General features: G+C 37.0%; 1 protein-coding gene and 1 pseudogene across 1 annotated transcript; both read left to right on the top strand.

The window, feature by feature from the left end:
• The first annotated feature begins 669 nt into the window (after nt 1-669).
• On the top strand, nt 670-3277 carry LOC120619004 (olfactory receptor 7D4). Its single transcript, XM_039883135.1, has 3 exons — nt 670-1024; nt 1310-1491; nt 3209-3277. Exons 1-3 carry the CDS (start codon nt 670-672, stop codon nt 3275-3277), a joined length of 606 nt encoding a protein of 201 aa, XP_039739069.1.
• Nucleotides 3278-7587: 4310 nt separating this feature from the next.
• LOC120619005 (olfactory receptor-like protein OLF4) lies at nt 7588-8556 on the top strand (annotated as a pseudogene).
• The last annotated feature ends 4356 nt before the right edge of the window (nt 8557-12912 follow it).

A 12912-nucleotide genomic window follows, 5' to 3' on the forward strand; every position in this document is an offset into this window, starting at 1 on the left:
CAAAATACCATTGGCATTTTTCAGAGAGCTAGGACAAATAATCCTAAAATTTATTTAGAAACATAAAAGACCACAAATAGCCACAGTAATCTTGAGAAAGACAAACTAAGTTGGAAGTATCACACTACCTGATATCAAACTATATTACAAGGCTACAGTGATCACAACAGCATGATATTTTATTTTTTTATATTTTTTCCCCATCACTGAATTATAGGAAATCTGTTTCTCTGGACCCTACACTCCTTGATGAGAAAATGGTTGGGACTCAGTGTATTGTACTCAAATATAATACAGAATTTCTCATGAAACCTGTAAAATACATGATTTATAGGGGAAAATGCTGAGAATGGGACTAGAATTGGTAATCAGAGCTATCACAAGACGTTTTTTAAAAGGGATCAGATTTCTACAAAATTATATATGCATACATACATATAATATGTATGTGTATATAGAGAGAGAACAAAATAGAAATTGTAGAATTTCAACATGTTAGTATCATCCATGTGTAAAAATTAATCAGTTTTGTTTGTTTGTTTGTTTCATTTTAGTCATCACCTCCACCACATGGAACCAGGAAATGATACACAAATTTCAGAATTTCTTTTTCTGGGCCTTTCAGAGGAACCAGAACTGCAGCCCCTCATATTTGGGCTTTTCCTCTCCATGTACCTGATCACTATGGTTGGAAACGTGCTCATCATCCTGGCCGTCAGCTCAGACTCCCACCTCTACACACCCATGTACTTCTTCCTCTCAAACCTGTCCTTGGTGGACATCTGTTTTACCTCCACCACCATCCCAAAGATGCTGGTGAACATCCAAACTCAGAGCAAAGTCATTACCTATGAAGGCTGCATCACACAACTGTACTTTTTCCTATTCTTTGGAGCATTCGATGACTTCCTCCTAACCTTGATGGCCTATGACCGCTTTGTGGCCATCTGTCACCCCCTGCACTACATGGTCATCATGAACGCCCAGCTCTGTGGACTGCTGCTTCTGGTGTGCTGGATCATGAGCGTCCTATATTCTTTGTTACAAAGCTTAATGGTGTTGAGGCTATCCTTCTGTACAGATTTGGAAATCCCCCACTTTTTCTGTGAACTCAATCAGATGATTAAACTTGCCTGTTCTGATGCTTTTCTTAATAACATGGTGATGTATTCTGGAGTTGGGCTGATGGGTGTTGGTCCCCTCATTGGTATCCTTTACTCTTACTCTAAGATCATTTCTTGCATACGTGGAATGTCATCAGCTCAGGGGAAGTATAAAGCATTTTCTACCTGTGCATCTCACTTATCAGTTGTCTCCTTATTTTATTGTACAGGTCTAGGAGTGTACCTCAGCTCTGCTGCTACCCACAGCTCACAGTCAAGTGCAGTAGCCTCAGTGATGTACACTGTGGTCACACCCATGCTGAACCCCTTCATCTACAGTCTGAGGAACAAAGACATACAGGTGTCTCTAAAAAAATTCTTTGGGATGGCAGGAATAAAAATAACAAAATAATCAATGCTATTGTTGAATATCAGAACATATGCCAAAAATTATAAAACAGCAGATTATTATAATTAGCTTCAGTTTTGTTTGCCTCATATTTTATCAGTTAACTAATGCTGTATAACAAACTATCCTAAATCGAATGATTTATTTCAAATGAGGTTATATGATGGGAGTTGTTCTTATCTCTGCTGAGATACTCATGGGTCCACATCAGCTAGGAGTCTACATTGTGTTTCTCCAGCTTATCCATGATGTTGTGTAAGGCTGTAATGCACCCCTGTCTTGAACCAATTTATGACAGTTTATTTATGTAGTATAATCTTCTAGTTTACAAAAAAAAAATGAGTTTACCAAAAGTAATTTGCTATAAATTAATGTCACTGTTTTTATATCCATATAAAACACTTTGCTTTCTACCAAATAATATTTCTCCCTCCTCCATTAAAGTGTGATTCAGCTACCTGTGCTCTACATCCTACCTTGAGCCATGTCATTAGATTATTTTTGCTGCACTTTTTTTCTTTTTCAAAATTATTGAAATGACATTGGTTAATAAAATCGAATATTTTCAAGAGTATCATTCAATAATACATCATATGTATATTGCATTGTGTGTTCCCACCCAAGTTAAATTTCCTTTCATCACCAAATATTTGATGCCCTTCTTGTACATATTTAAAAATTTAAATTTACTGAATTAAAATGACCTTACAGAATTAAGAGTATATATTGCATGGGTTTATTAATACATAATTCAAGGAAGTGTACGAAAGCTTTAATTGCATTGTTATATAACTGTGAAAAATTGCATCTCCTTTAGCCTCATATTTCTTATGGCAATATGGGATAATAATAATTCCGATGCATGACGTACACAAGAAATGAATTCTGTAAAACTATTTTTTTAGTCCAAAAGCTCTTTCATGAGTTAGTAGTTTGTATATTTGTGTATTTATATATTTTTAGTAAACATACTAACTTGCATATATGCATATATACAGACTCAGTGATCCCATTTTTTTATGTTGAAAAGAAATTTTAGACAACGTTGGAGTGGATAAGAATGAATACAATGATAGGTTAAATTGACATAAAAATTTTAAAATGCAGAAATGTAGACACAAAGATTTAAAATGGATTGGTTTTCTCTAATTTTAATAATGAATTATTTTCTTATATTGTTTAAAGTCCTCAAATTCAGAACCACATTTACATTTATGCAATGGGGAAATCTCTGTACCTGCTAATGGGGAAATGCCCAATTTGACTTTTAATTTTTTTCTTCTACTTAATATGAGTTTCAACACAAAATGTTTTAACCCAAAAAAAGAAAAATGAATGAACCAAGATGTTTAAAGTAGTTTCCTCAAAAATAAATTATTGGATAAATGTCTGTATAACATTTCTATTGTTGCTATAACTAATCACCACACTAGAATTTAAATATATATATATTTATTCACCTATAGTTCTGGAGGTAAGAAGCCTGATGAGACAATGGACGAAAATTTAGTTTTCTACAAGATTAGTTCCTTCTGGAGGCTCCAAGAGAGAATCTGTTTCCTCTCCTATTCCAGCTTTTCATGGCCACAAGCATTCCTTGGCTCATGGCTCTTTCTCCATCTTCAAAGCCTGCTATGTAGAATCTTACTGTCTTCCTCTGATTCCAACTATTCTTCCTTCCTGTTCCACGTTCTAGGATGATGGTGATGACATTAGTCTCACCCGCATAATCACGTCCAATGTTATCATAAAGGCATTTGACTAGCCAAACTATCTCATCTGCTACTGTAATCCTACCTTGTGGTGAAAAATAATGTATTAAAAGTTTCTGGGAATTATAATGTGAATGTCTTTTGGAAGCTCTTATGCTTCTTAATATAAATTTTTTTCAGAAATATTATATAATGTCACCCAAGGGCCCTTATACAAAAGAATCAAACAGGTATTTTTTAGAATTATATCATATGATGTTATTCATACATCCTTATATAAAATAATTGAACAATGAATTCATAATAGCCTCTGGAATGAGTGAACACCTTATTTGTTCAAAGTAACATCGAAAAATGATTTTTGGTTCAGAAGACATAAAACTATCTGCACCTAACTCTAAACACAGAACTACAGCCTTGCTACTCAAAGAATGGTCCTCAGACCAGGACCTGCAGCATCAACATCACCTGGGAGATTGTTCGATTCTCAGAATCTCTAGACTAACATGATCTGCATTTGAAGTAGAATCCTGGGTGACTCATATGAACACTGAATTAGAAGAAGTGCTGGTCCAGACTAGGTTTTTCTCACCTTCTCAGTTAGACATAATTACTTGTGTTGGGCGTTGTAAGTGTTTCACAGCCTCCCTAGACATTGTCAAATATCCCAGGGGAAACAGCATCTCTGATTGGAAATCACTGACCCAGAGTTTGAAAACTGGAAGCATCCTGACAGATCCTAATCAAGAACCATCCCTCACTCAGTTTGTAACTTCAGGTAGATCAATAAACTCCTTCAAGCCCCATTTCTGCAAAAGGGAATTGAGTTTGTAATAGTACTACCTCATAAAAACAGACCTTTTAAAAAACTTAAATTAGACCAAGTCTGTAGGATGTTAAATTCAGATTACATGGCATAAAAATATTGAAATGTATCTCTCATAATTAACAAATACTTTATAATGAGGCCCTGAATGACAGCTTTTACTTTGTGATATAAGTACAAAATTTATCATTATTTTGACAAATGAGTCAGGAAGCCAAAGTGTGGCCCAGGATTGCATATCAAGAGGAACCCCGCTCTCCTCTTGTTAAAAAGGAAATAGCAATTCTCTGGAGACATCAGGGCTGAGTCTCATCGCAAATCAGTGCTTTACAGATCCATGGGACCTAGTCTTGACAGATTTTTTATTCTCAGACTTTGGAGAAAACATGAAGTCAGGGTTGAAATAAGGTGGTGGAAGGTTAGAGTTCAGGGAGATCAAGGACACAAAGTCGTAAAAACTAAATTCATTTGACTTCTAACCTGGTCTCTTGGGTCAGAGAATCATTAGGAAAAATTTCCTTTCTGTTATTCCAGAGGCCCAGAGAGAAATTATGTGCTTAGAGGTTGGAATAACAGGAGGGAGGTGCCTGATGAGCAGATAGAGAGTGGTAATACTTCCTCTGTGCAGTCTCTCAGCTTGTACAGCGTTGGTGGACAGGACATGGTTGTTGCTTTTGACTCCTAAGCTGGCTCAGAACTGATGCTTCACTCCCTTCTGCTGTCTTGTCTGGAGACAGAGCTTCAGTCTCCATCACAAATTACCCAGGGAGGAATTCAGACTTCCAGACAGAGTCCTTCCTCTCAGAGACCCCATCCATGTGAGTCTGAGAGCCCAGCAGTTCAGGAGAGCATCAGAGATAATGGAACCTGAGAACTCTTACCCAAGTCACATGAGAGCACAATCAGCTCAGCCCAGAGAGCTATTTTTGTTATATTTTTGGTTAAGTAATTTATCATTAATTTATTTATTATTTTATCAAGCATGTGTATGCAGTACAGGAATTATAGTTGATGATTATGTCATAGGCATGAGGGTCCAGTTGGGTGAAAACATGAATTCAGACACTATAGAATGAGTGAGATGCATAAAATGATTGCAATAAAATGATAATTATTTGAGTTTTGTTGGTCGGGGAGTAGGAAATAGAGTGCTAGGTGTGGAAGATGGTGCAGTGAAGTGAGAGTGTTTGCATTAAATTTCTAAGATGGGTTGTATTTGAGCATGTCTTGTATTCATTGAAAAGAACCAGACCAGTGGAAATAGATATTACCTTGCAACAGCAGTTCATGACACATCCATTACAGTATCTTCTCTTATGCTCAGTATTCAAATGAAAAAAGTTATTTAATAAGTCGAAAGAGGAGTACCAAAGAGTTTCGCTTTGAATTATTTCATTACTGATGAGGGTGCATATATTTTGGGTTTGTTAACCATTTACTTTCTCTATTGAAACAGTAGGAATTCCTGTCTCATACTTCGCCTTTCCCTCCAGTGATCATTATTCCATATCTTGAATGAGAAATTCTGTCATGGACTTGAGGAATATGAATGGAGGACTGACCAAATGCTAGGCAAAGAATAGAGGGTGCAGAGAAACCAATGATTTTGCAATTCAGAGAAGGAGAAATTAAGGTCACAGGTTGTATCTTAAATTTAATGCATCAAAAGCATTGTAGTCAGACCATGTTCCATATATCCAGTGATGACTTCACTGTACCAGCTAATGGGGTAGAATATCTTCAACTCGATTTAAAGTTTATTTTCTCCTTCATATGGGTTTTCAATGTAATATTCCCTTATTCAAAAGATGCTAATGAATGAATGGAGAGGCTTCGACTCAGTTCCCTCAGCAAATTTTATTGAATAAATATCTGTATTAGATTCTATTGCTGCTGTAAAATATTTCCACACTACTTGTTTAAAACAAATATATGCGCTCATATTTCTGAGTGTCAGAAGCTTGAATGCTTCTCATGGCTAATAGCAAGATGTCTGCAGGGATGGATTCCTTCTAACATCTCAGAGTAAAATCTGTTTTCTTTCCAGTTCTAGTTTGCATTCTGGCCACTTGCATTCTCTGTCTCATGGCCCCTCTTCAATCTCCAAAGTCAGCAATGTAGCATTTTCACCTTGTCTCTTCTGCTTCTAGAGGTGCCTTAGTCCCACCTAGATGATCCTGACTCATCTTCTACCTTAAATTCATCTGATTAGCAACCCTATTTCATCTGCTCCCCTAATCCTCCCTGCTATAAAAATACCATATTCAAAGGCTCTGGGGCTTAGGCTGTGGACGTCTTGGAGGTTTTTAATCTGCCCCCCTATGAATTCTATTTCAAAAGCTTATATGTCACTCAAGGTCCCTTAAGTCAAAGAAATAAACACAGAATTTATCACAACCTCTGGAATGAGTAAATACACTATTTTTTTTAAATTACATTCAAAGACGGTATCTGGTTCAGAAAACCTAAAACTACCTACATCTGACTCTAACAGAGTCAGAGAGTGGTCCACAGACCAGGACCTACAGCTTAACACCACCTGGGAGATTGATTCTCAGAGTCTCTGTGCCTATAAAGATTTGCATTTGAACTAGAATCCATCTGTCGCACCCTGCACTACACAGGCATTATAAACCCCTGGCTCTGTGGACTCTTGGATATGGTGTCCTGGATCATGAGTGCTCTGGTTTCCTTGTTAGAAAGGGTGACTCACATACACATTGAAGTTAAAGAATTGCTGCTCTATACTAGGTTCTCTCAACTTTTACCATTGATATTTGGGAAACAATAATAATTACTGGGGTACTTTCCTATGGATTGTCAGTATTTAGCAGTACCCCTTCAGAAATTGCCAGATACCCAAGGGGCAAAATCATTTCAGGATGAGAACCACTGCCTAGGAGCAGCCTGAAAATATAATCAAGATCCAACAGATACTCTGGTATTAATTTTGAGCACATTACTAACCCCTTCTGCTCCACCCCAGGGCCTTTGTGCTGACCATTATCTACGGGGTACACATTTGCCCACATAACTTTGCATCTCTGTCCTTTTCTTTCTTTAAGTCTCTGTTCAAATGTCATCTTGTTTTCAGGTCTTATCTAAGTACCTGTAAGAAATAGAACGCCCTAATCACTTTCTCCTTCAGAGTGGCTTTCCTTTTCTTCACACTATCTGTCACTATCTAAAATGTTATATGTTTTTATCATTTTCTTCCACATTCTTTCTTCATCATTGACTCACAGCCTAGACAATGCCCAAACATGGCTAGCAAACAATATTTTGGAAATGCATAAAGAATTTCTCATTAACAATGTAAAATACATGAACCCTCTGAAGAAAAAGCAGAATGGGACAAAAATTCCTAATCGGAAATGGCACAGGACTCCAAGAGGGAACTAGATTCATATAAAAATATTGAAATTAATTTCTTAACTGCAAAATATAAACTCTAGTATTAAAACTATGTGAGTAATGCGAGTTTGTATAAAAATTACTCACGTTGCTTTCCTCTTTCTTGTAAGTCGCCTCCACCACATGGAGCCAGACAATCTTACAAGAGTTTCAGAATTTCTTCTTCTGGGACTTTCAGAAGAACCAGAACTGCAGCCCTGCATATTTGAGCTCTTCCTCTCCATGTACCTGATCACTATGGTTGGAAACGTGTTCATCATCCTGGCCATCAGCTCAGACCTCCACCTCCACACACCCATGTACTTCTTCCTCTGCAACCTGTCCTTGGTGGACATCTGTTTTACCTCCACCACCATCCCAAAGATGCTGGTGAACATCCAAACTCAGAGCGAAGTCATTACCTATGAAGGTTGCATCAAACAACTGTACTTTTTCCTATTCTTTGGAGCATTCGATGACTTCCTCCTAACCTTGATGGCCTATGACCACTTTGTGGCCATCTGTCACTCCCTGCACTACATGGTCATCATGAACTCCCGGCTCTGTGGACTTTTAGTTTTGGTGTCCTGGATCGTGAGTGCTCTGGTTTCCTTGTTAGAAAGCATAATGGAGTTGAGTCTATCCTTCTGTGCAGGCTTGGAAATCCCCCATTTTACCTGTGAACTAAATCAGATGATTAAATTTGCCTGTTCTGACACCTTTCTTAATAACATGGTGTTGTATTTTGAAACTGTGCTGCTGGATAGTTGTCCCCTGGCTGATATCTTTTACTCTTACTCTAAGATAGTGTTCTCCATACATGGAATGTCATCAGCTCAGGGGAAGTAAAAAGCATTTTCTACCTGTGTGTCTCACCTCTCGGTTGTCTCCTTATTTTATAGTACAAGCCTAGGAATATACCTCAGCTCTGCTGCTACCCACAGTTCACAGTCAAGTGCAGTAGCCTCAGTGATGTACACAGTGGTCACACCCATGCTGAACCCCTTCATCTACAGTCTCAGGAATAAAGACATAAAGAGAGCCCTGCAAATATTCTCTGGGATGGCAACTACAAAAGGGACAATTGTCCTGAGGCTGAAAAATTTCCCTTGACTTCATTGTTCACGCGTCAGAACCAGAAATTGTAATTTTTTAATCAGATTGTGGTTGGAGCACTTGCTTCTTTTATTCGTGTCCTAGAATTTTCATTTGTTTGAGTTTAACTTCTCTATACTATTTAAGTAACCACTTTATTAAGCTTCCTAATCTGTCTGTTGTATAGACAGCTTTCTCCCTGTCCTTTTTCCTACAACTACAATGTTTTTTCCAACCTTGAGCAGAAAATTTGGAAATATTTATTTCTTTAATGGGCAACATGGATTTCTTAAAAATAATGTCTTCTCATATGACATATATCACTATAAATAATTTGTTCTTGTTTTACAAATGAAATAGTCATAAGTGGTATTAATCATGTGGAAAAAAATTTCACTTGGCTCATAAGTCCATTGATATAATTTTATTTCAGGAAAATCTGAAATCTCAGTTTTCACTTTGGTATCTCTCATTCTATTTAATCAGGACCTTAACTACTACTCCTGATAATGTAGACTTCATCATTGTTCCCTTTAAGTCTCAGCCTGTTGATAGTGATGCTATAGGTGAGGAAGGCCTTGGTCACTGGCTTGGGCCCCTACTGCTTGTTACTCAGACCAGAGTCAACATTGTAGATGGATTAGCATTTGTGGTCCTTATTATTTTTGTAATAGCATCGGAGAATTATGAAAACACCAGGTTTATTACTCACAGATTCTGGTAAAGCCAGAGAATTAAAACCCCCAGAAAAATATGTCTAATACAAAATATGTTTGTAAGTTAGTTTACACTAACAGCCACTGGCAGGAAGTCACATGGCTCCTTGTTAACCATTATAGAAAGTGTTCGGCCGAGGACTGACCAGTTAGACTACTGGAAGCACAAATAACCAAGTCATGGAGATACTAATAGCATGCGATGAGTAAGAGCACAAGTCATAGAACTCCCACTCCTGAACACCAGGATAACCTACTGACCAGCGTTGCTAAGATGTTTTCAGCCCACAAAGCCAACAAGCACCCCACCAGAATCTCCCTGAAACCAGACAAGGCAACACCAGGATGGAAGTAGATAATTAGTAGATGAAAATTAGCCACTTACTTAATTAAGGACCAATCAGTGAGACCCACGACTCCAAACCCCTTACTCATGATTCCTCATCATCTTTGATCTATATTAACCTCTTATCTGTAAGCCATTGAGGAGTTCGGGCTTTTGAGCACCGGCTTTCCCGCTCTTCTTGGTAGCACTGTTTTCAATAAAATAGCCAATATTTTTTCAATGCGAAAACTCTGTGTCAATTCTCATTGATTTGCTGTGCACTTGGGTGGGTACAAATTCACTTTTGGTTAGTTCAATTTTACTGGAGGGCACACAGCACACCCAAGACCACACAGGAAGGTTTGAGTGGGTGAGAGAGAGAGAGAAGGAGGGAGGAGGAGGGAGAGAGAGAGAGAGAGAGAGGAGAGAGAGAGAGAGAGAGAGAGAGAGAGAATGGATAGAGGGCTCCAATGGCAGAGTGACTAAGGTTTTGTGTATTTGCATTTTATTAGCAAATTTAAAACAAGTGTAACTAGAGTGTGAGAAGAGAAAAGCAGGGTAACTCACGTAGTCAAGTATCTAGGTTACCCAGGGCTTTCGAAAGGGGACCTTTCTTGGTTGGGTGGTCTAGGTGCTTATCTAGTAGCCATGTCATATAGCTGGTGATAAAGACTGACCCGAACTTTAAGCAAATGAAAATTGCTCAGGAGGGTCTACAAGAGGAGCTAGGGCTTATGGAATTACTCGCACTCTATGTAATCGCGAGAACCTTACAGGAAGAACTTTTATATTTATAATAATGTTGCAGGAAGCGAAACCTGACAGAGGAAACTGGACGCTCAGACAACTTTGTTAGAGAAAGGAGAATTTATTGGCTGTCGGAGCGCGTGGGGGTTAACAACACCATGTACAAGCTCCCCTTGGTTAGATTTATTACAGTTTATATACCTCTGCAGTCTCCATGCAAGGAGCCTCATAAAATTAGTTAGGAAATATTGCCTCTTTTTCAATTTTTTGGAAAAGTTTGAGAAGAATAGGTATTAAATCTTTGAATATTTGGTAGAATTCACTGTTGAAGCCATCTGGTCCTGGACTTTTACTTTTCGGTAGGTTTTTTATGATTGTTCCAATTTCCATACTGTTGATAGGTATAATTAGATTTTCCAGTTCTTCATAATTCAGTCTAGGAAGGTTATATCTTTCTAAGAACTTATCCATTTCTTCTAGGCTATTAAATTTGGTGTCGTATAATTTTTTATGTTATTCTTGTACGATCCTTTGTATTTCAGTAATATCTGTCAGAACTTCTCTTCCATTTCCAATTTTGTTTATGTCCTTTCTCTTTGCCTTAGTGAGTCTAGCCAGGAGTTTGTCAATGTTATTAATCTTCTCCAAGAACCAGCTGTTTGTTGCATTTCTTTTTTCTTTTGTCTACTTTTTTCTCAATTTCATTTACTTCTGCTCCTTCCTTCTGCTGACTTTGGACTTCTTTCATTCTTCATTTTCTAGTTTTTAAAAATGTAATCTCAGATTGTGTATTTGGAATTGTTCTTGATTCTTAAGATAGATCTGTAATGATATGAACTTTCCTCTTGTTACCACTGTCCCAAAAGTTTTGATATGTTGTACTTTCATTCTCGTTTGTTTCTATGTATCTCTTGATCTCTCTTTTTATTTCTTCTCTGACCCAGTCTGTTTTCTTCTGTGTGTGCCTTGTCTCCATTTCCATTTGCAGATTCCAATCTTTACTCCCTCCCCTTTTCTGTTTTTATTGTCTCAAATTATCCCTAATTATATGTTCATTTCTAAGTTGCAGTAGATGTTGTCTTCTCTCTTTAAGTGGTTTGTTTTTTTTTTTTAAGCCTTCTTTAACCTTTAATCATTATGTAACATTTAAGCTTATAATACCCTGTTCTTAATAAGGGTTACACTTTCCTGCTTCTGTCCGCCTGTTAGTTATCTTACTTTTGTTTCAGGTGGAATGACCCCTTTCACTATTTACTTTAACTCAAGCCTTCTGGTAGAAAATTTCCTCAGCTTTTGTATGTCTGGAAAGGTCTTTATTTCTCTTTCATATCTAAAGGAGAGCTTTGCTGGATATATTATTCTTGGCTAGTAATTTCTTTCTTTCAATAGTTTGAATATTTAGTTCCACTCCCTCTTTGCTTATAAGGTTTGTGCTGAGAAGTTCAATAATAATCTAATGAGTTTTCTTTTATAGTTACCATCTTCTTTTCCCAGGATGTCTTGAATTCTTTCTTTGTCATTAATTTTTGAAAATTTTAACATAATGTGTCTTGGAGAAGGCCTTTTGGGGTTGAGGTATTTAAGTGTTCTGTTTGCTTCTAGGATTCAAAGATCCAATTTTTTCCATAGGTTTGGGAATTTCTCGTTGACAATTTGTTTGAATATGTTCTCTGTTCCCTTCTACCTCTCTTCTCCTTCTGGTATACCCATTATTCTTATGTTGCTTTTTCTGATGGTATCAGATAGTTCTTGTAGCATTCTTTCATTTTTTTACTCTCAATCCTCTCTCTTATTCCTTCTGCACCATTTCTAGATTTCTGTCTTCAATATCACTAATTCTCTTCTCTATTTGGTCAGCTCTATTTTCTAAACTTGCTATTTCATTCTTCATCTCTTTTAATGAGTTCTTCATCTCCAGAAGTTCTATTTGGTTCTTTAACTGTTGGAATTTTCTTGCATCTCATTGAGTTTTTTAGAAGTGCAACCTTGAATTCTCTGTCATTTAAATCTCATATTTCTATATCTTTGAGCTTATTTCCTGGAGATTTTTTACTTTCCCTCTGAGTTGCTTTGTCACCTTGGTTGTTAATGGTGTTCAGTGGAGTATTTCTCCACCTGAGTATTAATGGGAGTATATTCTGCATTTTTAAACTTATTTTTTATTTTTCAATTATAGTTGGCATATAATATTATATTAGTTTCAGGTGTACAACATAGTGATTAGACATCTATATAACTCATGAAGCGACAATCCCAGTGAATCTAGTACCTATCTGACATCATACATAGTTATTACAGTATTATTGACTATATTCCTTATGCTATACTTTATATCTCCATGACTATTTTGTAACTACAATTTTGTACTTCTTAATCCCTTCCCTCTTTTTCATCAACCTCCCCCTATCTCCCTCCCACCTGATAACCCTCAAAATATTCTCTGTATCTATGAGTTTGTTTCTGTTTTGTTGTTGTTGCTGTTTATTTTGTTCTTTAGATTTCACATGAATGTGAAATCATATGGCATTTTTCTTTCCCTATCTGACTTATTCCACTCAGCACAATATCCTCAAGATCCATCATGAA

This window comes from Pteropus medius, unplaced genomic scaffold (genome assembly GCF_902729225.1).
Source record: "Pteropus medius unplaced genomic scaffold, Ma_sr-lr_union100, whole genome shotgun sequence".
Lineage (NCBI taxonomy): Eukaryota > Metazoa > Chordata > Mammalia > Chiroptera > Pteropodidae > Pteropus > Pteropus medius.

Excerpts from the sequence above, each read along its gene's own strand:
- LOC120619004 (XM_039883135.1), top strand. The coding sequence starts at position 670 with ATGTACCTGATCACTATGGTTGGAAACGTGCTCATCATCCTGGCCGTC. Across the intron at positions 1,025-1,309 it reads TCTGGTGTGCTGGATCATGA|TTGTCTCCTTATTTTATTGT; the intron begins GCGTCCTATATT and ends CTCACTTATCAG. Across the intron at positions 1,492-3,208 it reads TAAAAAAATTCTTTGGGATG|GATGATGGTGATGACATTAG; the intron begins GCAGGAATAAAA and ends TCCACGTTCTAG.